The sequence below is a fragment of the Pollachius pollachius genome, assembly GCF_949987615.1.
Source record: "Pollachius pollachius genome assembly, chromosome: 19".
NCBI classification, from domain to species: domain Eukaryota; kingdom Metazoa; phylum Chordata; class Actinopteri; order Gadiformes; family Gadidae; genus Pollachius; species Pollachius pollachius.
The window spans coordinates 7,813,174-7,839,659 of NC_136952.1; the positions used below are offsets into that span (position 1 = coordinate 7,813,174).

Sequence of the window (26,486 nt, forward strand, 5' to 3'; positions counted from 1 at the left end):
CTGCTTGAGAAAGACACACACGTCAGCCAGAGCATAGCACACACACACATACACACACAACACACACACACACACACACACACACACACACACACACACACACACACACACACACACACACACAAAGCGCCTGGTCATACACACTACTTAAGCATATGGAAGTTTGGGCTTATCAAAGACCACCAAAAGGAAGTGACATTGCAGGAAACTTCCCTTTGGTAGTCTGACCAACAAGAAGTTTCAGACAGAAGGCACACTGTTGTGTGACATCACCACAGACACGCCCCCTTGGGTGCGTGACCTCACCACAGACACGCCCCCTCGCTCTGAAATGTTAATTTCACACATCATAAGACTTGCTGTGTGTTTTTCGTGAGGGAACTGTCTTGTCATTTAGAAACAGAGTTAAGATTAGAAACTGTCTCACTCCTTACATTCCATGAGGGTCCTAAACCTATTAATTTGGATGATGTGGGTTCATTACACATAAACAACTCCCGGTATTACAGGCAAGGCAAAAACAGATAAATAGATTATAGCTCATCATCTCTGGCTGGCATTGTAATGGTCAAGAAATTAAACCGATCCACTCGTTCTGAAATAAATATGATGATAATACTGACCCACTACTCGCTCCCTCCCCCTTCACTTTATCTATCTCTTAGTCACTCTTTCATAAACAACCCCCCCCCACACACACACACATATACACACACACCACACACTACACACACACACAAACACACAGACACACACACACCTCTCAGAGTGTGTGTCCTGCTCTTATAAGGAGCTGAGTGTGGCTGGATGCAGATGACCATATTTAGAGTCTTGCCGTGCTGTTTCTGTTGGCCGGCGGTCGCGCCAATGAGAGGTCTTTCCCACTCAGAGCCATGGCCCACAGTCACCAAGGCAATGCAGCGTACACAAGCCTCGAGAGCTCTGATTCACACAGGGCTGCAATCCAACACAGATGTTCCTCCGTTTCACCTTCCCTCCGGCTACGCTGCGCTGCACCCCCCACTAACTCTGCCCACCACCATCACACCACCCTCTGCTAACGCCACCCTCCCTCCGGCTACGCCAATGTGGACCCCCACTAATGGCACTACAACTAATACACCTCCCCCAACGACACCAACGTCATCCCCCCCCGCTCCACTTCTACCAGCCTCACTATCAACATCATCATCAGCCACTACTACACACACATTACCCACCACCACCCACCACTCAGACTACCAGATTTGCCAGTGGAGCTCCAGTGAACTCTCTAGACTACCGCTATCATTACTACCTCTTCCTCCCACATCATCATTATCATCATCATCACCACTCCCTCCTCCACCAACCACGTCACCATCATCATGAGGAACAAGGATGCATTTTAGGCTTAAGGGTTAGAGAGGGTTAAGTTGAGGTATTAGGGTTATAGATGGTTAAATCTAGGTATTAGGTTGGGGATGGTTCAGTTTAGGTATTAGGTTGGAGAGGGTTAAGTTAAGGTATTAGGGTTATAGATCGTTAAGTTTAGGTATTAGGTGAGAGAGGTTTAGGTTAGGGTTAGGTGTTATGCTAGAGGAGGTTACGTTAAGGTGTTATGCAAGAAAGGGTAAAGTTTAGGAATAAGGTTGGAGTTGGTTAAGTTAGGTATTAAGTTAGAGATAATAAATATTATGTATTAGGTTAGAGGTTTAGTTTAGGTATAAGGTCAGAGATGTTAAAGTTGAGGTATTAGGTTAAAGAGGTTTAGTTAAGGTTAGAGATGGTTTAGTTTAGGCATAAGGTCAGCGATGTTTAGTTAAGATATTAGGTTAAAGATGGTTAAGATTAGGAATTAGGCTGGAGGTGGTTAAGTTCAGGTATTAGTTGGAGATGGTTTAGTTTAGGTCTTAAGTTAGAGATGGTCAAGTCTAGGTGTGGTCGGGGTCAGGATAAAGATCTGAGAAAAAGCATTGCATCATGGGAATACTCATCTGGGCCATCTAGTCCCAGTTCCAGAGTGTCTCCTCCAACCCTTATTTTTCTATTCTGTGGCTTCCTCTTTTGAAACAGCACCACAACGCTGGTTTATTTCCATCGCCAAGACTCATCGCCAAACCAATTACATTTTCTTCAACAGCATTTGAAGGAAGGAAACCGGGAAAGGGGACAAAGTGAAAGATATATATGATAGAAGACAATCCGGCTGTGTTGATAACACACTAATGGACTGGGCAGCTCTTCACATCGAATCAACAGGACTTGATTACATTTTCAGTAAATAAAGACCCCTCTGACAAGGACGTTAGAAAGCTGTTTGTGTGTGTGTGTGTGTGTGTGTGTGTGTGTGTGTGTGCGTGCGTGTGTGTGTGTGTGTGTGCGTGTGTGAGTTTGCGCGCGCGAGCGCGTGCGTCTGCGTGTGTTTGAAGAGGCAAAGCAAACATGTATTCAGATGACTAGTGACCATCCCCATGGGTGGTATTGAACAGCGATCTGAGGCAGTCCTGTTCGATACCTTGATCAAACCTCAGGCTCTTGCTCGGTTCGGTTAGAAAGACCCAAACATGTTTTTTTTTGTTTTTTTTCCTGAAACGGAATAGAAGTCGAGACGTAGGCATCTTCTACACGGACCATAAAGCAGAGAAAAATATGTTATCTTACCTCCCAAATATGTGGACATTTCTATGTTAAAATACTTTTACGTGAAGATGTAGGATAGCTTTATTTGTCCCACATAATTATCCTCACTTTATTTGACGCGCCGCTTCTGAAGACAATGTTTGAGTCAGAACCGCTCACATGAACATGCTATACATACCCAAATCATCCATAATTACAGCTTCAACTCTTTCACCGCTTGTACAAGGAAATAGTGCCACCGTTAACCAGTTTTCTTCTTTTCCAGAGCAGTTCCCGGTGTCCGTTAACACTTTATAGACTAGTCTCGGTAACAGCGCTATTGTCTACGCTGCCCCCCTGAATAAAAAACTCCGTCCCGTTATTCACGGAATAAGAGAGGAGGGCGTTCCGTCTTTCCCCTTCCTGTGTAATGTAATGTAATGTAGTATAACGTAAAGGCTGGTCCAACGCGCTACCGTGAGCTCAAACCGGAGGAGGCGTGGTCACATCCCTGCGGTAACCCCCCCCCCCCCCCCCCTCCCACCCCTATTCCCCGGACACATGACGTCACCCCTGACATTCCTAGACCATATTTGGGATAGAAATTTAAGGATTTTGCGGTTGAAGGGCAAGACCAGCAGGAGGCCACCCATATACTTGTCTTTGTTAATGGTTAAAATTTAACTAATGTGTGCATTGTATTTTTCTACTTAAATGAAGGTTGCAGTCAGTCTGCTCCACAGCAGTTTAATTCAGGTGATTAAACTGAACCCAGGACGTTATTTCCGACTTCATCCCCGCCCACAGCGATGCGTATATAGATTAACATTTAAACATGAATCTAAAAATGTTAAAGACGTGTACACCAAATAATACCCCAGATAAGGCTTAAGATAACTTTTAAAAACAGAGCATCAACCAAGAATAGAACAAATCTCAGCAACGTAAAAAAAAGAAAGAAAAAACTTTATTTGAGCTCACAGTTACAAGCTATGTTCATATTGTGAATGGGGGTGGGTGGGCTGGTGGGGTGTACATGTGCCACGCATGGTGTGGTGACAAGACGTGAGTTTATCATCCTGGTCATTCTTCAGACCTGTTGAATCAACAGACTCCGAAACTGGACATCTGATTCATGGAACGGCCCACCTAGCTCTCAGTGCTATGATTCCTCAAAAAAGGCTCTTAAAACAGGACATGACAGAGCTTGGGTCACACTAGAGACATGACAGCACAGGAGCTTTAAATAAAACTAAACAGCATTTACAGTGTTGAGGAGGGAGACGTCTGGCCTCCTGTCGAGGTCAGACCGTCACGCTTGGCAAAATTAAAGGTTGGGATGGAAAGTTCTCCGCTCTCTTTTCCTAGTGGTCCTACACCACCAAACCAGAACGGTCGGGTGCTGTAGGATCACTATTAAAACAGGTACGTTCAAGCTCTAGTTCACTAGAAACAGGTACTTTCAAGCTCCAGTGCAGTAGGAAGAAAGATACTTCAATCTTTAGCCCACTTGAAAGAGAGGTACCTTCAATCTCTAGCTCACTGGGAAGAGCGGTACCTTCAATCATTAGCTCACTGGGAAGATATCTATCTTCTACTGAATTTGAAGATAAGCGCGTTCACTAGGAACATGGGAACCTCCACCTTTGAATCATTAGAAAGATAGGCTTCTAAGTTGTAAGAGGCAACTTAAACTTATATTTCACTAGCAAGATAGGTATTGTCCCCGACTAGTTCACAAGTAAGATTGGTACCTTCTCTCTCTAGTTCACTAATAAGATGGGCACCTTCCCCCTCTAGTTCACTAGTAAGATAGGTACCATCCCTCTCTAGTAAAGTAGCGAGATAGGTACCTTCCCCCTCTAGCCAACTTGAAAGACAGGTACCTTCTCCCTCTAGCCAACTTGTAAGACCAGTACCTTCCCCCTCGAGCAAACTAGAAGGACAGATACCGCCAACCGCCTCCTGAATACATCAACATGATAATAAAGATAATGTGGGTGGGCATGCTAGCCGGGCTAAAGGAGCTGACAGGCTGAGAAGGCTAACCGGAAGTGATGTGCAGGGGAGAGAGGGCGAGAGGCGAGAGGGGGCGGGGGGGGGGTTGGAGGTACCAGGAGGAGGAGCAGGGCTCAGATTGGGTCATCTAAAAGTGCCCTCTCCCCAATGCTGTCCTGTAATTTAACTGATATAACGGCTCACACCCCCACCCTCCCTCCAGCCCTCACTGGACGGTCTGCTCGCTGGCCGTGCTGCTGGAGTCCTGTGGCTTCATGACGTCTGGTAACTCTGGAGGGCTGGAGAAGCTCTCCATCTGGAGCGCCTCGAACATCTCGTCTGGAGCAGAGGGAGGGAGGACAGGGAACAGGCCGCACACAATGAACACGGGTCATGTCAGGAACAGGCCAAACCTCCACCTGTCATAACGATCAGGTTGGTGAGGCCTTCTGATCCAAAGAAAACACATCGGGCTCATGAACCCACAGAAAAGGAACATGTTAACACACAGTGCATCAAGAACATGGGTCATATCAAGAACTAGTTTCTAGCAGAACAGGCTCAACATTAGAAACTACAGGCGATAAGTCATATGCCATGAAAAGCTCCAAAAGAGTTCAGTGTCTGCTTTGCCTTTCTGTATTGGATAAAGCACAACTTGGGTGCTGCTAAACGCCAAGATCCATGAGCCCAATGCCACGCTGGAAGAAGCCCATTTTCACGTTCCTCAAAGTTAAAATATTTTCTACTTTGACGCTGACCTTTCGACAACCAATCACATTCCATTCTGATATAGGGCGGTGAAAATAGTTCACTGTTTTATTTATTAATAATTCATAAATATGCCACTATACCGCCAGACAGTGAAGAAACTGGAAGGAACAATGAAGGAAAACATTTTTTGTTTGCGCATCAGAATATTCTGAACTATTGAATGAGATGATGTCAGCTGCCGTTCTGTCGGGAAGCCAAACCTAGCTTCTCATGGACATGCAATTTTACAGACTCACAGTAGCTTGATAGCCACAGGTTAACCATATTCAAAGTTTAACTTCAATTCAACACTGATTAGCGATGGACTGAAACCTGTTTATCATGCCAGGGAAGGCGGTGATCTGACATGTAAAACAAGCTGTGTGAGCACACCAACGCACCTTTCGTAACTCACGCTGAATTAGCATTAACAAAACTTCCTGAGAACTTTCTAATGACCTTTTGTCTAATATGAAACTTGAGATTAGGAAGAAAACAAAGCCCTAAAAAAGACACTTCTTGGTCTGCTTGGGGGTTCAGCCATGGAAACGTGTTCATGCTAATGAATCTTACCGAGGTCACATAATAACATCCTGCAGACCAACAGCATAATCTCAACACAAAAACACAAATAGGCCAATCCCGTGAAAAAGGTTTAACACTACAACCCCCTTCGTTACACGTCTGGTATTGATAAAGTACATCTTATCTTAAACAAACCTCCCTGATAGAGTACAAGCCATTAATAAGCTTCTTCTTTCTAGCCATGCAAATACATTACAAGCCCATAATAAGCTTCTTCATGCTAGGCCTGCTATTATATTACAAGCCCTTGGGAAACATCCCTTAATGTTAGTGATGCTTACACATTACAAGCCCATAAGAAGCTTCCTCATGCTAGGCCTGCTATAACTTCACAAGCGCTCGAGAGGCATCTCTGCATGAAGGCTTCCTGGTAGCAGGACGTACCGGTGATGCGGAAGGCCAGGCCAACGGTACCGGGTGCTTGCGGTCGGGCCGTCTGACTGGTGAAGCCACAGTCTCCCAGAGACTTGCTGTCCTCCAACAGCTGCTCGTCCTGGTGAAGGGAGAATATATAAACACGGAGTGTGTTGATGTACAACATTGAAGATACAACAAGACAGTCAGAGTGTTTACGACCCCATTGGGTCATTTTCACAGATTTCTCATTTAAGCCAACATGAAAGATGTCCCAAAATTAAATAATTTGTCTAGCACCCGTTGTATGTCATTAAGTTGTGGTTGATTGATTAATGACAGAACAGCAGCACACGACTGGCATTGACACAGGAAGAGACTAACTTTGTAGAGGCGCTGGTCCTCTGGGGCCCTCTTCAGAATGCCCTCCACGATGCGTTTCAACTCGTACACGGTGGTCGACTCCTTGGCGTCTGTGAAGATGGTCGTCTTCTGACGCCGGATCATTAGAAAGACGTCCTGGGGGGAAACGACGGTTTCACTCTGACGGCTCACATCCTCTATTAGCAAATAATTTTCTAGATCTGTATTGCATTAATTTCGTGTTGTGATGTTTTTTCTTAAATGTATTCCGTTTTTTATAATGTTGAACAAAGCAAAGAGTAAACTGAATCTGAAACATGAAATTACCTGTTCTTAGATAAACTATCATCATTACGTTACTGACAGTAAACGAAACGGAAAGTGTTGAGAGTAATGAGAAGATAACGTGTATGTAAATAACATTTCACTAGAAATTTGATATACTTGTATATTTATGTAGTCATATTTTACGTCCATCTTTGCGTATATATGCAGCTGTTTATATTTCACATTAGTTTATTCTTTACTGAAATTTCGTTTGCTTTTTATTTCTGCTATGCATTTAAAAAAAATGTTCTATCCTGAGCTGAGCTTACGCAACCCCCACGATTCATAAAGTAGCGTGATTCTGAAGTACTTCGAATCGGAATAATAGGAAATAGATCAGCAAGAGTTTATCATACGGTCTGCCGCAGTGGCTCCAAGTAAAGCTAACCTGGTAGCCTGTTAAACATTCAAACATCACATAGAATAAGATATAATCGTATGTTCTTGCAACATTGGCCTCTTCCCCAGAGATGGTAACTATAATATATGTACATCTGCTGTGCTAAATCTATCATAATCACGATAATAATGTGTTGTAAACTCACCATTTCGAGTGCTAAGCTAGCAAGCTCCGACCCTCTGGCTCCGACTAGAGCCCCGGACCTGTAACGCGCATGCGTAAAGTCATCCAAATAAACGTAAGCGCGTCACCCCAAAAAAACGTCACCTCACTGATGACGTGAGGGGCGGTGGCAGACGGCTCATGACAGCTTTCAGATTTGGCGCGAGCAGTTTGTTTGGGTGAAACTCAATTGATCGGTCGTCGCGAGCCTCTCGGATTATCGGTGAACGGGTAACGATGAACGCTGATAACACACCGGAAAACGTATCTTAGAAGGTAACGTTAGCCAGCCGCCCAACAGTTTAGTGTCTTGGCGATGCCGTCGCTCTGGTCTTCGCTGCTGTCGAGCTGAAGATAGTTAACTGACCTGGTGTTGTTGACTTGTACCTAGACCGCAGGGTTAACGGGAGATGTCGACGTGTGGACCAGAGGCTAGTCTGCTGTCGCACTCGTAACGTGGCCGGGCCTCTTTATTGTGTGTATTGGATGCCCGCGTGTGGCAACCGACCCGGGTAGGTACAGGCTGCTGTCAAGTTATTTGTTAGTTAATCTGATAACCTGACACTCGTTATTTTTAACCAGAGTAACGTTTCCCTAGTACGAGACCTAATCCCACCTCGTATGAAATAAATAATGCTAATTATTTGGACTGATCCGTCCTGTCAAACCTGTCGGTTGATATGATGGTAATCAATGCTGACTCAATTCGGCCAGTCCAGTTGTCCTCCGTTTCTAAAGGGCAGTATCGAACTCGGGGATTAACATATGTGAATGAAACAGTCGTTTACGCCAAGTACTTGGGCGTTCTTTCTGGAGCTAGATGAATGCAGAAAAGGAAAAAGTTAAACATTGGCATTTCCAGTTGGCTACGATTTAGTTTCTCCAAAAAAGTAACATTTTCTATTTAGTTTCCTTCTTCTGATGTCAGTTATGTCTCCTTCTGATGTCAGTTATGTCTCCTGTTATAAATTCCATTTTTTTCGGTCAATATTAACGTTTTTTTTTAAGTTGTATTCCCTAATCAAACTTGACCCAACCTGTCCTAATTACAGCTCACCGCCTACAGAGGAGCTGACGGCTGTCTGTCCGCCGCAGGCCCCTGCTGGGAGAATGGTGTCTGTCACCATGGAGACTAACCTGTCCGCCAACCCTCTGCCCCTCCCGGTCCACTTCGCCCACGCCGAGCAGTCCTTCTCCCTAAAGAAAAGACGTCTCCCCTTCTCCCCCGACTGCATCTCCTCCTCCCCTCATTCCTCCCCCGTCTGCCTCTCCCGCACCCTGCCCCCCCGGCCCTCAGCCAAGGGCTGTTGTGGGTCTGTGAGCAGGGTGTTCACCCCGCGACTGTCCGTCTGGTCCCCCCTGTCCCGCTCCCTCATTGAGACCCACTACCCCGCCTCGCTGTACGACCCCGGCAAGCAGCAGTCCTTTTTCTCCCAGTGCTTCACCCACCTAGGCCTGCTCGGCCGCGGCTCCTTCGGGGAGGTGTACAAGGTGAGAGAGCGGTCCTGGTCCCCTGGTGAGGTCGGTTGGTTGGTGGTTAACATAGCGGTTAGGTAGTTGGACTCCCAGAACTAAATGGCACAGGGTCTATGCTCCCTTATGTCCAGAGTTGACCTGTAGACACCCTACAATATGTCTGCACCTTAATAACATGTATCTAAATTCACTGTTTGTTGCTTTCGATGAAGCCATCTGCTCAATGACACATACTTATAGGTTATTCCGTTTAAATAGGACAATTCACTGTTAAGCTAATAATGTGTGTGTGTGTCTGTGTCTGTGTGTGTTCCCAGGTGCTGAGTCACCGAGACGGCCGGCAGTACGCGGTGAAGCGCTCCGTGCACCGCTTCCGGGGGGGTCGGGAACGCATGTGGAGCGTGGGGGAGGCGCGGAACCATGAGCGCCTGGGACCACACCCCCACATCCTGGCCTTCATCGCTGCCTGGGAGGAGGGGGACCGCCTCCACATCCAGACGGAGCTCTGTTGTACCAACCTGCAGCTGCATGCAGAGAACCAGCCGGCTAACATAGGTCAGTTTATATATAGCACTACAACATACGGAACTACAGCGTATAGAATCATAAAATATAGAACCAGCTGGCTGACATAGTGTCTTTACTTATATAGGACTTTAACATAAAGAACTACAACATATAGTGCCAACCGTGTTTGTGTGTGTGTGTGTTTGTGTTAATATAAAAAAAATATATAGCGCCAACCTGAATCAGAATAATAGTAATGATCAATAACACAGCAGTATCTGCAGGCCAATCTTCAGATTCAGGTGACCTCAATGAATCCGGGGATGGTGTTCACCCGCTCCATGTGTTTGTCTCTCCAGACGAGGTGACGGCCTGGGCCTACCTGTGTGACCTGCTGTTGGCCCTACAGCACCTGCACTCTCAGGGCTTTGTTCACCTGGATATCAAGCCTGCTAACGTGTTCCTCGCCAGGTCGGGACGCCTGAAGCTGGGGGACTTTGGCCTGATGATGGAGCTGCAGCCGGGAGGGGGTGGTCCAGTGAATGGGCGGGGCAGGGAGGACGCGCAGGAGGGGGATCCGAGGTACATGGCCCCAGAACTGCTCAGGGGAGAATACGGACCTGCTGCCGACGTCTTCAGGTAAGCACACCTGTCTAGAGGTGGTCTCCCCCATCTTAAGGGGAGCGCACCTGTCTAGAGGTGGTCTCACCCATCTTAAGGGGAGCACACCTGTCTAGAGGTGGTCTCACCCATCTTAAGGGGAGCACACCTGTCTAGAGGTGGTCTCACCCATCTTAAGGGGAGCACACCTGTCTAGAGGTGGTCTCACCCATCTTAAGGTGAGCACACCTGTCCATGTGACTGAGTATCAAGTGAAGGGTAAAGGTTTGTGTTACTTGCTGCCATTGGTTTTGGCTATTAAATGTAAACATATGTTCATATTTAAGTTGACATGTATTCTTCTTGGCGGTAAACTTTTGTCTATGTGTTGTCTGTTAGTTTGGGGGTGTCCATCTTGGAGCTGGTCTGTAACATGGAGGTTCCTAAGGGAGGAGAGGGCTGGCAGCAGCTCCGGAAGGGCTGCCTTCCCACAGAGTTCACTAACGGTATGTTCCTTACTCACTGCACGTCTAGCTTTCCTTTCCTCTACTCTCTTCATATGACTTGGGTCTTGTGTGAGATGAATTTATCTTTTAGAAGTGTATTTCTGGATAAGACCCGAAGTGTGTTGTTGTTGTTGTGTAGTCCTCTCCGATGAGCTGCAGGCGGTGCTGAAGATGATGCTCTCTTCGGAGCCCTTGGAGAGAGCGAGCGTCCCTCAGCTCCTGTCCCTCCCCTCTGTAAGGAGACGCCTGTGGAGGAGGCGTCTCTCCCTCTTCCTCCAGGAGACTGCCCTCCGGTTGGCTTCCCTCTATCAGGTCAGACCAGGGATCTTCCAGGGAATTGTTATACCAGGGCTACTTGGATTATTATTATTTTTTTAAAGGGATCTGGGACCTAAGTTAACTTGTAGAATTTCCAACAGCACATGTTACCTTCAGTTCACGCTGAAGTTAAATTCTAGAATGTCCCACAACACAAGTTCGCTTCTAGTATGGCCCACAGCACCAATTGAATTCTAGGATGTTCCATAACAACTGCACCATTTTAACGAGTTGAATGGAAATTTGTTTGCTGTGTAGTCGACAATGTTGTTCAGCTGGAAGCTTTGGTTGTTCCTGAGGCTGCCCTGGCTCCCCAGCTGGAAGACCCCCGCCCCCTGCACCCCTCCAAGGTACAGCTGGGAGAAGGAGTTCGCCTTGCCCCTCAACTTATGGACCAGCAACACTAAAGGAAGTCTCGAGGATGACACTGTGTTCATGCAGGAACCCCTAGAACATTCCATGAACCTCTCCCCCTCCTTTCCAGAGAGGTAACCCCACAACCCATAGCTCTTGGCATACTCTTGTAGTAATTAAGAACAAATGGCATATTATTCGTATCCCATAAAAATGTTTGCTTAGGTTTACTGAGTCATACAATTTGGAGGTGAACAAAAAGTTCAACTACCAGCAAAAAGGTTCTAGTTCCAAGCCCCAATGTCCACCAGTATGTCCCTTACTGCTCCTCCGTGTCGAATTCACTAACGAACCTCTACCTACTCTGCAATGACCTTTCTCTACATGGCTGTATGCGTCTGCAGGATCCGCTCCAGGCTGTCCATGGGCAGCACCTCCACCCCCCTCCAAAGGTCACCTCTTCGCACCCCCAGCCCCAGCTCCAGCCCAGGCCTTGCCCCCTCCGCCGTCCACTCCTCCCCCACCCAGCACTTACGCTTCGATCACAGCAGGAGCGACATGCCGGTCATGTACCCCGACTCCCCCGGCAGCCACTGGTCGCAACGCGGAGGCTCCAGACGGCGTCTACTGGAGGGCGAGGCGGAGGGGCCTCTGAGCTGGAACCTGAGCGTCGAACCAAAGAACCTCCTGAGGATGTTTGAGGACACGGCGCGAGAGGACCTGTGCTGAGGCCAGCACCTAACCCGTTTTCTCGACGACCACCAGCTGCCACGATAAACCTGCCACGACGACGACGACCCGCTGCCACGACGACGACGAGTTGTCATGACGACCAGCCATAGCAACAACCCCGCCGCCACAACGACGACTCGCTGCCATGACATTTTCGTATTAAGAGTAAATCTGTTTTAAGGGGATTATTAGGGGATCAAGTGTATATAAGCTAAGAGCTTTTAAAGAAGCCCCTGTTGTAGAACAATGCTGTTTACTTTGTTGTGCTGTTCATCTTTGAATTGTATCAGATGACGGATTTAATGTGATTTTTGATTATTTGACAAATTTAACTTCGAAGCATGTCACTTTTCTGTGTGTTGTTCCAGTCTGCTGATGCTACTGCAGGTTTGGGCTGAATGTGTTCTAGATGTTTACTGTGTCAACTCGCTGTTCACCGAGTATAAATAAACAATCTAATCAGCCACACAAACTATCACCTTTTTTTCCGCGCCTGCTGTGTGCATCATCCACAACGCTAGGTGGAGGTAAAGCAACCCTGTATTTGTTATTTTATCGAGGAAGCTGTCGTGGATTATCGTAACTATCGTACAGATCAGATCCAGGGCCAGTTGAAGCAAGCCTTGTTTAGAGGACACAGACGAGACGGAATACATATCAACTGATTTGTAATCACTGTTTGGCGGTCAGTTTACACTACAAGGCAACACCTGATCAAAGATCCGGTGTGGAGATGTTTCAACGTAATATGTGTTTTTGAAAAGCTTTATTATTGTAAATTCCGCCTTTCGTCCACCGGTACAGCTATTGTATTAATGCTTTATGGATTAACAATGTCCTAGACGACCGAGAAGTAAAGGATTGTCTGGGTAACGGCGCTGTGCAGAGAAGGGACTGCATTTCAAAGTAATTGTACTTTTCCTCCGATGGATTATGCTGTGTACAACTAGGTCTTCCTGCCAGTGCCACCACCCGTTTGTTTGCCGACGTGAGGTCCCGTACAGCGGTAAACTTGGAAGTCGAGCGTATTTCATGTAATGTATTCGATGACTTTCGGGGACTATTGAGAGCTGTGTGTAAATACATAAAGCCAGGTGAATCAGCCTTTCAATTCTACCGTGGTTGACTTTTTAATAGTCAAAATATGTTGAAAATGGAGCGTCTGAACTGCCGGGTGGCAAAGCTGCTGTCGGCCGCGGTGCAGGAGGTTCTGGAGGTGGTGAAGGAGACGGTGTCGGAGTATCAGGATAAAACCGCCCGAACCCAGAGGGAAAACGAGAGTCTGAAGAGGAGACTACAGGAACTGCAGGAAGAGAACCATGCAAAACACTCAGGTGGGCTAGCAGCATACTCTACAGTGGCGTGACCAGAATAGTTTAGTAGGTTTTTGCCCAGGATGAGAATAAACACGGCTACCACACAGCCCTTTTCAAAAGGTGCAAAGATTGTATACTTCCAAAAAAACCGCCCCAAAAGACCAATATTGCATCAGTCAATACAAATCATTGTGTAGTTACACATTATTTGATAGATATTGGGATTTGGAGCTGGGTTTTAACAATCAATCAAAACCTTAATCTATCACGAGATTTAGTTTGAAGTTGATAACGGCCAACCGTTTCCATTCACAATAAACATGTTATTGTTCTGATTGGTTGGTTTTGTGTTGCCTGTAGGACTCCGATTGCATCCCATCGCACCCGAACATGAAGTCCAGCAGAAGGAAGAGTCTGACCTGGAAGAAGCAGATAATCAGGAGGCACTGTCCTTTCCCTACTTGGGTTCTATTGGTACTCTTCCCTGTGAAACACCAATCAGATCAAAGTCTCACGTTGGTCCCCCCCTCCCGCAGCAGAGACGCCATAGACCCAGTCTTGACCCAGGCCAATCAAACAAACCTCATAAAACCGACCCAATGTCTAATCACAATAGTTCTACTGGCCTGTTGTCCAATCACAACAGTCCTACCGGCCAGCTGCGCAATCACAGCAGTGCTGCTGGTTTGCTGTCCAATCACAACAGTTCAACAGGCCAAATGCCCAATCACAGCAATTCTGCTGGTCTGGTGTCCAATCACAACAGTACAGCAGGCCCAATGCCCAATCACAGCAGTTCTGTTGACCTGTTGTCCAATCACAACAGTTCAACTGGCCCTCTTTTCCTCTTCTCTAGAAACAGTCCTGGTTCTCCAGTCTTGCTCTCTCCGAAGCAGATAAAAACTGAGCCTGACTGGGCTGATCACGACCCAGGGAATGAGGTCCTGCCAGCAGGTTACTTCCATGAACCCCCAGCCTGTTTCGGATCAGAACCCTTTGCTCTGAACCTCACCGGGGAAGAGGAACCCTTTGACTGGGCTGGTTCTGACCTCAACCCCATGTCCTTTGACCCCACGGACCCCAGTCAGTCAGGGAGCAGGACCCTACAGCAGAGAGGGGTGGGTCGACCCAAGCGGTACTGCTGCACACTGTGTGGCCGGGCCTTCAGGCACGCAGGAGACCTAAAGAAGCACCACCGGGTCCACACCGGGGAGAAACCTTACTGCTGCTCAGTCTGTGGCAAGCGCTTCAGCCAGTCGGGCTACCTGAAGATCCACCTCCGCCACCACACAGGAGAGAGACCGTATGGCTGCACACAGTGTGGGAAACGCTTCAGCCACTCGAGTAACTTTAAGAAACACCAGCTGACGCATCTATAGTTTATAGAGCTTACGTCACGCGGATCAAGTGTTTTAAAGACTATAAATGTTGAAAATGGTGTGTTATGATGTAAACTGTTCCAGGATTTGTGGGCATGTGAGAGCATTTGTTTTGGATATCTTTTGGCACAAAATGTGTAATACTCTATCACATAGTATTTGGAGTCAGAATTGATGCAATAGCTTTAGTGCAGTATTGACTATGCTGGGTTTGTTAATTTCTTAATTTATCATTAAAGGATTTTCGAGTCACGCCGTTCTTCCCATTCTTCTTAATTCACAATTCAAGTAAGGTTTCTTAATAGGTACTCCACATTGACTGCTGCGGCCCGTTGCTACAATCCAAAGACCAAAGCGTCCATGATTGCAGAATGTAGGCTATATACAGTAGGTAGATTGACAGGTAAGCCATTTGGCCATTTGGCCTGAATCATTTCATTCAGGCCAAATTAAATGATTGGAGGGGATTATTACATGTGATCGCCATTGATAGCGTTTTTTTTTAATTATTTGTTGACACTGCCAGGATGTTAAGAAAATTCAAGAAATATGCTTCTAAAATGAATTAGCTACCCCATATTTAGTTGCTAAAAGATGGCCAGAAAAGCATTGCTACCAACCCAATAGCTAGAATTGCTATACTCTTTTTCTTCCAAAATGGAGAAGGTTATAGCGATTTGAACGTTTTGGGTTAGTATATTATTGCAGGAGAGAAGTTTGGAGAATTAATTCCCTGCAGATACAAGACTCCATTACCCACAGAGCATTGCGCAAATAATACGGAAGAAGCTGTGGCTAGGAACAAAAAAATTGCCATGGAAGATGTCGGGTAGTAAATAGAGGTCTTCCTTTAAAAATAGCGGTATTTTCTTATTCGGGATGAGGTAGAGATTATGTAAAGTATACTAGACTATCCATTACACACTAGTTTGTGTTTCCGAACGTTGCAAGCGAGTCAAAAAACATTTAGGTGATATCAGTCGGGCTCCTTTTCTGATCATCGTAAGCCGTACATAATGGCCAAGCTGGAGCGACTGAACGCCCGTGTGGCAAAGCTGTTGACCGTGGCGGTGCAGGAGGTTCTGGAGGTGGTGAAGGAGACGGTGTCGGAGTACCAGGACAAAACCGCCCGAACCCAGAGGGAAAACGAGAGTCTGAAGAGGAGACTACAGGAACTCCAGGACAAGTTGCTTCAAGACGACGCGGGTAGGTAAAAACCCTACCGAATGTCTTCACAGACAAGGTAGAAGGTAGTCATTAACTTCGTTGTGTGTAATTACAGATCGCATCGCTGCCCTGTCTGTGTGTTTGAATAAAACAACCCAACATGAAAGAGCAAAGGATGAAATTCCTGGTGGGGGAGCAGAACCAAAACTATCTCCAGCCCAGCCGGAGGAGGAGGAGGAACGAAAGGAGGATTTGATATTCTCCAGGGACTCGGATGGGGCTTACTGGATCCCTGATGAGGATCAGGACGATTCCATGACCCAAATGATCTCCAACTCCACGTCCGTGAGTCCTCCATGTTCTTTGATGCCGCAACCAGTAAAGAGAGAGTCTGATGCGCTACAGGATCCAGGCTCACCTGGGCAGGTGAATCAGAGGGAAATGTTCCAGTGTGGAGTTGTGGTGAGAGGCAGATCACAGGACAGTGGGGGTCCAGTTGGCGAGCCGGAGGACCCCGGCATGGCTGACATGGGACGCTACTCCCTCGAGGCCAAAGAAGAGATGGATGATGATGATGTAGCAGCCAATCAGGAGTCATATCCTTTCTTGGGTTCTACTGGTGCTCTCCCCTACGAGGCCTCTGCCAGACTGAAGTCCATTGTCGGCTCCTTCCTCCAGCAGCAGAAACGCCATGGACCCAATCTGGACCCAGGCCCATCTAACAAACCAATTCCTCAGACCGACCCGATGTCCAATCAAAACAGCTCTGTCATCCCTATGCCATATCACAACAGTTCTACTGGCCCTCCTTTAAACCGTTTCTCTGGAGACAGTCGTCCTGGTTCTCCAACCCTTTTCACCCCGCAGCAGATCAAAACCGAGCCCGATTGGGCTCAGTCGGGTCCAGCCGGATACTTCCATGAACCCCCACCCTGTTTCGGATCAGAACCCTTTGCTCTGAACCACACCGGGGCAGAAGAACCCTTTGACTGGGCTGGTTCTGACCTAAACCCACTATCCTGTGAACCAGCCAAAGCAGCTGCTAGTCAGCCAGGGGGCAGCACATTACAGACAGCAGTGGGTCAACCCAAGCGGTATTGCTGTACGCTCTGTGGCCGGTCATTCAAACATGCTGGAGACTTCAAGAAGCACCACCGGGTCCACACTGGGGAAAAACCTTATTGCTGCTCAGTGTGTGGCAAGCGATTCAGCCAGTCGGGCTACCTGAAGATCCACCTCCGCTACCACACTGGGGAAAAGCCTTACTGCTGCCCGGTGTGTGGAAAGTCCTTCAGCCATTCTGGCTACCTGAAGATCCACCTCCGCTACCACACTGGGGAGAAACCATACACCTGTGAACACTGTGGCAAGGGCTTCAGCCACTCCAGTAACCTCAAGAAACACAAGCTCACCCATCAGGCAGTGGTCTAGACTAGAGCACTAGGCTTCTAGTTTATATAAAGAAACATGATGATTAGTGCTGCGGATTATGTACACTACAGGGAGTTGGGTGTTTTAGAGGTTTTCGACATGTATAAACTGTGTAGGGCTGCAACTAACGATTATTTTAATAATCGATTAATCGGTCGATTATTTTTTCAATTAATCGATGAATCGGATAAAAGAAAGAAATATTTGTAATTGCCCCATCTTTATTCAAAAACTGAACATTACTTCAAATTCACAGTGCAGACTGAAGTGTAAAAACACCAGGTTTATTGCTTCAACGTCCAGGAACTATTAAAAGTAATATTAAATGATAAAAAAATAAAAAAACATAACTGGGATAACACAAAAAAAAACATACAATGTATGATATACATTTATATATATATATATATACAGTATATAAGGGAAATCCATGTTCAACCAGTAAATACTAACGGTTAAAAAAAAATGTAATCATCTTAATTTCTCTCAGATGGCAGATTGTTAATTTTTATTGATATTGATACCATTTTCGAGACTCCTTGAAATATTACTTGTATTATTGCTTTAATTGCTGATAAGATGATCATAGTTCAAGATAGGACGTTAACAGGTCATAATTCCATCTTTACTATCTATTTTATATTGCTGGGAAAACAGGTTTTTGCCAAAATCTCAAATTTATTTTATTTTGTGTTGCATTTGAACACATCAATCATTACTGAGCCGACCTGAACACATCACATTTGACACGGTTTGCTACTTTTTTTAAGATGACTAGCTCTATATCCTGTCGATTTTAAAATTGGTTTAAAAAACTGGATTACTATTTTTAACTGACGGGACTTTCCACGCCGTCCGGTTGTGTGATTACTACCGCTGCTTTGAATGACTGTTGACGCACGCGGTGCCGTCTCCGAGCCCGTCTGCAGCAGCAGCAGCTGACAGAGTTTTCGGTTGGACTAGACGTATACTGAGTTGAAGGAGTTTTTTTTTAACCTAAAGACAGTGAAGGTACAACACTTTTATATAGGCCTACAGTCTAGTGTTAAGATATGACCAAAATACAAGCTGTGGTTGCTCACACTAAAGCTCGCTGTGGGCGTGTATGTACAACGAACCAACCTGTCGGCGGCTGGCTGTAAACAGTGCCGCGCCTATGAGAGACGTATTAATCGCGCGACTCAACGAATCGATGACCAAATTCGTTGCCAACGCTTTTACTAATCGATTTATATCGATTCGTTGTTGCAGCCCTAAAACTGTGTTTTATCAGGAACCATTTCCTTTGCTGATCTGCTTCCTTTGCAGGTCTCCTGCTTTATAAGAAAACAGGCTTTGCTACCAGAGCCTTAAATAATACAGCTTAAACCTATAAGATGATATGTCACCTGCAACAGCTGTCAGGAGTAGAGCGTGTCATGTTTAACATGACCGAAACATGACTGTGTGGACCTTGATGATGCTGGCTTAGGAGGCACTTCTCAGGGATATTGCTCAAGGTGTGATCCCCCAACTGAATCCTTTGATGACATTGGTTTCAGTAAGCTCTATGATTCAGTCATTGTGGAACCCAATGAAGAAGGAAACTCATTGGACCATATGTTTTAATAGATGCTGAACTACTGATTCAGTTAGTGCCAACTAAATGTTTTCCAGGTTTGATTTGATCTGTATCGCAAATATCATAATTCATACTTTTGCAATGTTTTAGTTTTTTAGCCAGATTCTATATTAGTGTATAGATGTTGTAATAAATATTAATCTTTTGTGATGTATCCTTGTTCCTATCTGGCTATCAACTGGCTTTGTCACGGCTGTGGAATGTATTTAATTTTTTTTAGATAATTATTGCCCTTTAGTAATTACTTACCTTTATTGAATCACTTCCTTCTAAACCACTGTACGAACGTATTCTATAAATGAGGGAAAAAATGGAAAACAAATGAATATTATAGTTCTCTCATGCATAAGGATGTACACTCTTACTATAATGTCATGTAGTGCTACTGTAAATTAAACCGGCAGCTGCTTTAGTGAGCACTTTATCTTATATAATCATAATATGAAATATTCATAAGCAGTGTTGTGCCTGAACAGGTTCACTGAACGAAAGTTCATGAAGTCGTTCATATTTTGGGCGAACGTGAACTGAACGTACTGTATAACTGCCCGATGAACGTTACTGTGAACTCGTTCATTCTGGTGTCAGTGAACGGCACGCTCATTCGGTTTAACTTCGTTCAATGGGGGGGTTATTTCTCTATCAACACGGCGGATGCGCGCGCAGATCGCCGTGTTGTTTGACCGGTTGCCAGGGTAATCTCCGTGCGGTTCATTTGCAGTTGAGGTGTTGCCAGCTTACTGTTACATTAAACTGTAATCAGAAAAGGTGGTTATATGCTATAGACCCTATAGTATCTGTCATATAAAGGCTGGGACGAATTTCATATTATAAATATGTTCACTTTATTTTGAAAGTATAGACCAGCGCAATTCCCATTGAAACGAATGGCGCGGTGATTATTCTTCAAAACGAGAGCTGTTAAATTGTGGAAAATGAATTAAACTGTAATCAGACAAAGCGGTTATATGCTATAGACCCTAGAGTATTTGTGGTATAAAGGCTCAGACGAATTTCGAATTATAAATATGTACAATCCATAACGTTAGCTCTCTGGCTCATAGCTCAGCGGAGTAGAATACCTCCTAGAATCATTGCTTGTTGGCCGGAAACGAAAAGGGGGACTGTTCACGTTTGGTTGTAGTCTTTTCGCTCGGTTCTCCGTCTCATCAGTAGGGCTAGAACCGAGCGAAAAGACTACAATCAAACGTGAACACCCCCCCTTTCCGTTTCCGCCAACGAGCAATGAGTCTTCCAACAGAAATCAAAGGGATTTACAAAATGCTAAAATGTGCAATAAAACACGATATAAACTGTATTTCGCTACGATACTTGATTCAACCACTCTATATCATCCTAGACAAACCACAAAGGGGGCTCAATGTTCAAAATACCGGAAAAAATGAAAAGCTCACAGCAACATATTGAAAAAAAGAACTATGAACTAGTTCATTTCTTGGAACTGTGAACTTAGTTCAAAATTTTGAATTATGAACGTTTAACTGAACTAGTTCATTTTAAAATTTGTGAACTGAACTTTGAACTAGTTCACGAAGAAAGTGAACTTTCCAAACACTGTTCATAAGCCTACCAAGGCTTTCCAAGCGTGTCTGTCGGTCCTCCTGCAGTTAAAGGATCCCTGTTTATTTTTGTGTACTGTATCTTTTATGGCCAACTCGTTCGAGGCGGTTGAGGCTGAATAGGGTACAAGTTGTATGTTTAGAGTCGCCCAATAAAGATTTAATAAGAAACAAATTCGTCTTTAATCTCTATACTCAAAATAAAAAAAACTACCATAAAAAACCAGCCGGACCTGGCAGTCTATCTAACGGTAATAACCTAACTTTGTCTAGGGTAACCTCGCTAGCTAGCTCTCCGGGTGCGAGAATACTCCATTACCCACAAAGCCAAGCGCGAACAACACGGAAGAAGCTGAGGCTTGAACAGAAAACAATATTTGTGTGAAAGATTTCTGAAATGTGAACTAGTCGTCCATGTGGTCGTGTGTTGCGATATCTTATTCGTGGTTACGTAGATAATTTATTAATTTTACTACACTACGGGACGCAATTCGTGATACACTTCGTTGTGCTCCCATAACGTTGCTATTCAGGCGTTAGAAACCGCTTGCTGATATCTCAACACACACACACACACACAACCTGTACGTTAACATCATTGTTGTGTGGAGTCGCACATAATGGCAAAGCTTGAGCGACTGAACGCCCGTGTTGCCAAACTGTTGACCGTGGCGGTGCAGGAGGTTCTGGAGGTGGTGAAGGAGACGGTGTCGGAGTATCAGGAGAAAACCGCCCGAACCCAGAGGGAAAACGAGAGTCTGAAGAGGAGACTACAGGAACTCCAGGACAAGTTGCTCAAAGAGGACGCAGGTCAGTAAAAAAAATTAAAGAAGGCAGTCATTATCTGAACACTCACGTGTGCAGTCATGTATTTTACATCATGTAAAATTTCCTGATATAATTACCTGTTACAGATCGCAACTCTTCACTGTCGGAGTGTTTAAGTAAAACCAGCCAATATGAAATACCAAAGAATGAGATTCATGAGGTCGAACCAGAACCAAAGCTGTCTCCAACACACGAAGAGGAGGAGGAGGAGAGGAAGGAGGAGGTGTTGTACACAAGGGACTTGGACCAAGCCGCCTGCGTCAGTTCCCCTGGTCTTGTCATTGACCGCTTGTCTAACGGAACGAACGCCACCATGACGGGTAACGTATCTTACTGGCTATCTGGGGAGGAACCAAACAACCCAATGACCCACATGACCTCCACCTCCGTGCACCCAACCTGCTCTCTGATGCTCCCGCCCATCAAAACGGAGCCTGACACCCTGGACGACGCACGAGGCAGCGGGGGGAGTGGCGTTCCACCGCACGCCGCGCCACAGAACCCCGTCGCGGACGACCCGGCCAATTACGCCGAGTCCAGCGGCCTCAGCTCCTTCGTCAACTCCTTCCAGTTCGAGTGTCCCCAGGAGCTGGCCCCCGGGGGCCCAGCGGCCGGGGGGACTGCGGCGGGGGGCCCCGGCCGCTGGGGCGGGCGACCGGACGAGACCTACGACTGCTCGTTGTGCGGGAAGACCTTCAACCGCATGGGGAACCTGCGCAGCCACCTGCGCTGCCACACGGGAGAGAAGCCGTACGGCTGCCAGCACTGCGGCAAACTGTTCAGTCACATAGGGAACCTCCAGAAGCACACGCGCATCCACACCGGGGAGCGGCCCTACGCGTGCCTGCGCTGCGGGAAGCGCTTCAGCCAGTCCAGCCACCTGAAGAAGCACCAGCGCATCCACATGGACCGGCACTACAGCCTCAAGTGACCCCGTACACACCACACCTGGTGCGAACCTGAACCCGCTAGAACAGTACGATTCAATACATTTCCCTCATGCTCATGCTCAGGCTTGATGACTCGAGCTCGGAGCACCAGCAGTGTCACAATAAAGGAGGACTCGTCACAATCTTCGAGCTTGAGCCAACCCTGTTTGTTTTACATGGTGGCCCTACGGCGGCGTGGTGTGTAAATGTCTGAGACATTGAGGTTTTGTCCGCCTGCTGCATAACTCTATGTGACTGTACAGCGTTGGCTGGTGTTTCCGTAGCAACCAACCAAATGCAGCAGGTTGGCATGGGTTCAAGCTGACCACATCAAACATTAAACACCCAAGGAGATTTTATTTTTTCAACCATTGCGTCATATAATTAGTTTAATACCTTTTCTCATAAAACTTAACTTGTAAGCCATCTCACTTTAACAACAGCTGACATAATTCAGGTATCTCTCCTCAGATGTTGAGCCAATCTGTCCAGGGAGCCTATCAACAGCAATTCAACCATAATAAATAGGTGTGTTGTAGACGCTAGATTAAATTCCCAGCCAAAAGATACCGAGTTCTAAACCAAATGTCAGTGGCCTGTAAACAGAGCAACGCATCTAACCCCTACCGGCTCATAAATGACTTGTATCTATTCGCAGTGGCTAAAGAAGGATAGCAATGCAATTTGGTACCGCAGTTTGAGACTTGTGGTTTTCAAACAGATTAATGTTTAATTTTGTGTCCACGCAGAATTATTTCATGCCAGATAGAACGAATGATTGTGAATTAATAAATACAAATTGTAAAAGTCTATGATGTGGTTACAATTGGGACGGCGACTTTTATTTTGACAGGAGGTCATACTGGATGGACATGAAATGTTTCCGGCGTTAAAAAAAGTCACGTGTCGCGTCTTGGTTTGTTTTCCTCCTCGATAGTTATTCAACATCTAAAGGAAGATCTTCATCGTTAAGGTAAATGATGAATTGCTATTATAGTGATCATTTTATTTACATTCAGCCGTCCCACACGGATATTAGTCTGCTGCCAAAGGGATTCGAACCTATATTCTCATAAGCCGCACATCAGTTCGTTCATCGAGGAGTCCCTACCTCTTCGAAACGATAGGAGAAATGTGTTTTATGTACATTTATAATTGCATACTACGTTTTGTAACATATATATTCCTGCATGTAAAATCGTACACGTTTCAAAAGTAGCAAATAAGATACGAGTTGGGAAATTGGGGTTTAAAAATGGTCATTCTTCCAAGTTGCGTTGTTCTTAGTTACGTTAAAGATCTATATATATGGAGATATTATTGAAACAATGACCACCAAAGTACCAAATCAGGGTTTATTTGGGGAACGAGCTCCGTAACACCACTGTCTCGGCGCTAGGATGTCCAAGCTGGAGCGTCTGAACTGCCGGGTGGCCAAGCTGCTGTCGGCAGCGGTGCAGGAGGTTCTGGAGGTGGTGAAGGAGACGGTGTCGGAGTATCAGGACAAAACCGCCCGAACCCAGAGGGAAAACGAGAGTCTGAAGAGAAGACTGCAGGAACTCCAGGAAAGGTTACTCAAAGATGACGCAGGTGAGAAGTGGACCAAATAGTACCTACACTGAGGAGAGGAGCATAGTCATTCAATGTAAGCTTGTAGTCGAGACAAAACGAGTAGAAGCAAATTAAGTGAAATGTCATGTGAGTTGAAGTTATGTTCATATAACTTCCAGAATGACTACACAATGTCCATCCAATATCCATCCATCCAGGTGTAGATAGGCTCACTGTTTTTAAGTTCATGTCTAATACCGCACTGTCAAATCCCTGAAGCTAATTTTTTTTATTATTATCTGCTTCTCAGCTCCTCTACATCCAGATAAGCCTGCGTTTGGAGGTGGGTCATCCAGACCTGACGCTGTTGGTGGACTGCTGCTCCCAGACCCAAGCTCAACACAGAACCTGGAGCCTGGGTACGTCCACCAGCATGAGGACCCAGACATTTTAGAGGCTGGATACCTGGGCCAAGACAGCCCTGTGGACTGCAAGACCAGGTTCACCATTACCGAACACTGCAAAATGGAACTAGTGGAGTCATCCCGTGAGGCTGGAGGGGAATCAACTATTGGTTTCACGTCAGGTGACCTGGGCTGGGACGTCCATGCGGCCTCGACCAATCAAACAATCTCTTCTGGGTCAGGTGAACTGCTGGCTCTGAGCCTGGCGTTCATCAAGAGGGAGCCGGAAGAGGAGGAGAGGGGGTGCATTATGGTGAAGCCACCAGAACCCAACCCCAGCCCTAACCTTAGCCATAACCCTCCCTCTAACCACAGCCCTCCCCCAAACCATAACAGTACAGTACAACCACAACCTTCCCATAGCGGGGTGGACTTCAACTGGGAGGCCCCCTGTCTGGAGGCGGTGTCATTCAGACAGCCCCCTCACGGCGGCACCAGACCCAGCAGGTCTGAGGATCACCCCGGCACCGCAGCCGGCAGGAGGCTTGGGTTCTCCAGGTCTGGCCGGGGAGCCAGAGACAGCTGGAGGAGCAGGATGGAGCTGCTGGTGAGGAAGGAGAAACACGTGTGTTTCCTGTGCGGGAAGACGTTCAGCCGACTGGCCAACCTGAAGATCCACCAGCGCTCCCACACCGGGGAGAAGCCGTACCGCTGCAGCCAGTGCGAGCGCAGCTTCAGCCAGGGAGGGGACCTCAACAAACACATGAGGGTCCACACGGGGGAGAAGCCCTACTACTGCAGCCACTGTGGCAAGAACTTCAGCCGCCGGGAGAACCTCAAACGCCACCAGAAGATTCACCAACAGCGACACCCGGCCTTCAGGAAGCAGTGATGGTTCCCCTAGTGCTGGGCCACGTTCTGGGTAGGAATCCTGGTCGTCCAGAGCCTGGAACAAATGCCCCTCTCTCTATCAGCACGCCCACCCGTGTGCGCCGGTTTTCCATACAAACTTGTATCTGGGGTCGACACGAGTGCACAAAGGTTACAGGGCTGGACAGTGAACACTCTCCCGCCTCGTCCCCGTTTTACTGATGGCATGGTACTCCGCGATGGGCTTATACTGTCTTTGGCATGGTTAACAGCAACGTTTTCTACCACCACTGCCCAAGGCATTGGAGAAGCAAATTGTGACGTGATTCAAACCTTAGTTCTGAACACGGCTGAGAAAGACTCTGGTTCTAGCTGATGAAAAACAGTCGAAGGTGTCTTTATGTGGATTTGTGTTGTGGATCACGAGGACAGGAAGCAAGGCCTCAAAAGTTAAACATTTAACCTACTACAAGCCCTAACTTCTAAACCCTGACCCTGAACCTTAACCTCTGACTAGAATACAGAATCTAACCCTAACTCATGACTCATAGCCTAACACTATGACGTAACCCGTAACGCCTCGTCCTGACCCTAAGTTTTATTTTGAGCTAACAAAGCACATGCTTCGGTTCTAAACCCTTACTGTATTACATTACAACATGTACTGTACTGCTCCCTATACTGTACTGCGCTACCCCGACTGATTTTAAGATAGAGGTCTTGACTGGGCTCTATGGGCTGAGCTTGCGGTACAGACCTTTGAGTGGTAGGGTCCAAGGGCGTAGGAACCGGGGGGGACGGAGGGGACGTGTCCCCTCCAATATCGGAGACAGGCGCATTTGTCCCACCTAAAAATTATACCGGATCTGTCAGGTTTCCGATATATGTCCCCCCCCCAATGTTAAACTCATTCTTACGCCCCTGGTAGGGTCAGAGACAATTTTTCCAATTTGTGAGCTTTTTTTTAATCCATCTAATCTCAGATAATACACACAAGCTCACAAAATACAAATTCTACTCAAAGGATAACATGACAAACATCGTGAAGATAGGTTTAAAAAGCAGCATCTATGTTTACGTTAACGAACAAAGCCCGTCCCTCTAGTTGTGTGTGTGTGGTTACCATATGACTTGTTATCATTTTGACGAATGGAGGTAAGTATTTGATTTAATTAAACGACAAGGCTTAATCAAACGCAACAATGCTTTTGTCCTGCTTACTTTGCAATGGACTACTCCGCACGCCGGCTCTCTCTTCTGGCGGGTCAGCGTCACGACCAGGGAAATACTTGAACATGTACATAATTATATGATCTTTATGGCGGGGACATTAAACATGACAATAAACATGCTATTGATTTAGTTAACGCATCT

At 46.3% G+C, this 26,486-nt stretch overlaps 6 protein-coding genes across 8 annotated transcripts in view; 4 read left to right on the plus strand and 2 right to left on the minus strand.

Moving 5' to 3' along the window:
- The window catches only part of LOC307090578 (transforming growth factor beta-1-induced transcript 1 protein-like), a 9,774-nt gene extending 6,768 nt beyond the window's left edge, over positions 1 to 3,006 (minus strand). Inside the window, exon 1 of the mRNA XM_079757303.1 lies at positions 2,801 to 3,006. Coding sequence (XP_079613429.1) covers positions 2,801 to 2,813 — 13 coding nt within the window. The 5' untranslated portion in view covers positions 2,814 to 3,006. The remainder of the gene's footprint in view (positions 1 to 2,800) is intronic.
- A 536-nt stretch (positions 3,007 to 3,542) lies between these two features.
- LOC307090570 (elongin-B-like) lies at positions 3,543 to 7,589 on the minus strand. Its single transcript, XM_079757289.1, has 4 exons — positions 7,527 to 7,589; positions 6,676 to 6,810; positions 6,322 to 6,430; positions 3,543 to 4,938 (listed from the first exon to the last, which is right to left on the minus strand). Exons 1-4 carry the CDS (start codon positions 7,527 to 7,529, stop codon positions 4,826 to 4,828), a joined length of 360 nt encoding a protein of 119 aa, XP_079613415.1. The 5' UTR covers positions 7,530 to 7,589; the 3' UTR covers positions 3,543 to 4,825.
- A 92-nt stretch (positions 7,590 to 7,681) lies between these two features.
- Positions 7,682 to 12,462, plus strand: pkmyt1 (protein kinase, membrane associated tyrosine/threonine 1). 2 transcript variants are annotated; one of them, XM_079756865.1, is made up of 9 exons: positions 7,682 to 7,819; positions 7,935 to 8,055; positions 8,596 to 9,034; positions 9,337 to 9,574; positions 9,886 to 10,165; positions 10,526 to 10,632; positions 10,772 to 10,944; positions 11,209 to 11,438; positions 11,709 to 12,462. In XM_079756865.1, the coding sequence occupies exons 2-9, from the start codon at positions 8,030 to 8,032 to the stop codon at positions 12,031 to 12,033; spliced, it is 1,818 nt and encodes a 605-aa protein (XP_079612991.1). In that variant the 5' UTR covers positions 7,682 to 7,819; positions 7,935 to 8,029; the 3' UTR covers positions 12,034 to 12,462. The 2 variants fall into 2 exon arrangements, with proteins under 2 accessions (XP_079612991.1, XP_079612992.1); XM_079756866.1 differs by having other exon boundaries at positions 7,723 to 8,055.
- A 293-nt stretch (positions 12,463 to 12,755) lies between these two features.
- On the plus strand, positions 12,756 to 14,886 carry LOC307090640 (uncharacterized protein). Of its 2 annotated transcripts, XM_079757377.1 has the most exons (3): positions 12,756 to 13,070; positions 13,174 to 13,370; positions 13,713 to 14,886. In XM_079757377.1, the coding sequence occupies exons 1-3, from the start codon at positions 12,970 to 12,972 to the stop codon at positions 14,729 to 14,731; spliced, it is 1,317 nt and encodes a 438-aa protein (XP_079613503.1). In that variant the 5' UTR covers positions 12,756 to 12,969; the 3' UTR covers positions 14,732 to 14,886. The 2 variants fall into 2 exon arrangements, with proteins under 2 accessions (XP_079613503.1, XP_079613504.1); XM_079757378.1 differs by having other exon boundaries at positions 12,756 to 13,370.
- Positions 14,887 to 15,533: 647 nt separating this feature from the next.
- LOC307090639 (uncharacterized protein) lies at positions 15,534 to 19,104 on the plus strand. The gene is made up of 2 exons (XM_079757376.1): positions 15,534 to 15,937; positions 16,014 to 19,104. The coding sequence occupies exons 1-2, from the start codon at positions 15,748 to 15,750 to the stop codon at positions 17,327 to 17,329; spliced, it is 1,506 nt and encodes a 501-aa protein (XP_079613502.1). The 5' UTR covers positions 15,534 to 15,747; the 3' UTR covers positions 17,330 to 19,104.
- Positions 19,105 to 20,965: 1,861 nt separating this feature from the next.
- Positions 20,966 to 26,203, plus strand: LOC307090229 (uncharacterized protein). The gene is made up of 6 exons (XM_079756803.1): positions 20,966 to 21,340; positions 21,445 to 22,285; positions 22,372 to 22,423; positions 23,187 to 23,260; positions 23,687 to 23,877; positions 24,149 to 26,203. Exons 1-6 carry the CDS (start codon positions 21,151 to 21,153, stop codon positions 25,132 to 25,134), a joined length of 2,334 nt encoding a protein of 777 aa, XP_079612929.1. The 5' UTR covers positions 20,966 to 21,150; the 3' UTR covers positions 25,135 to 26,203.
- Positions 26,204 to 26,486: the final 283 nt, after the last annotated feature.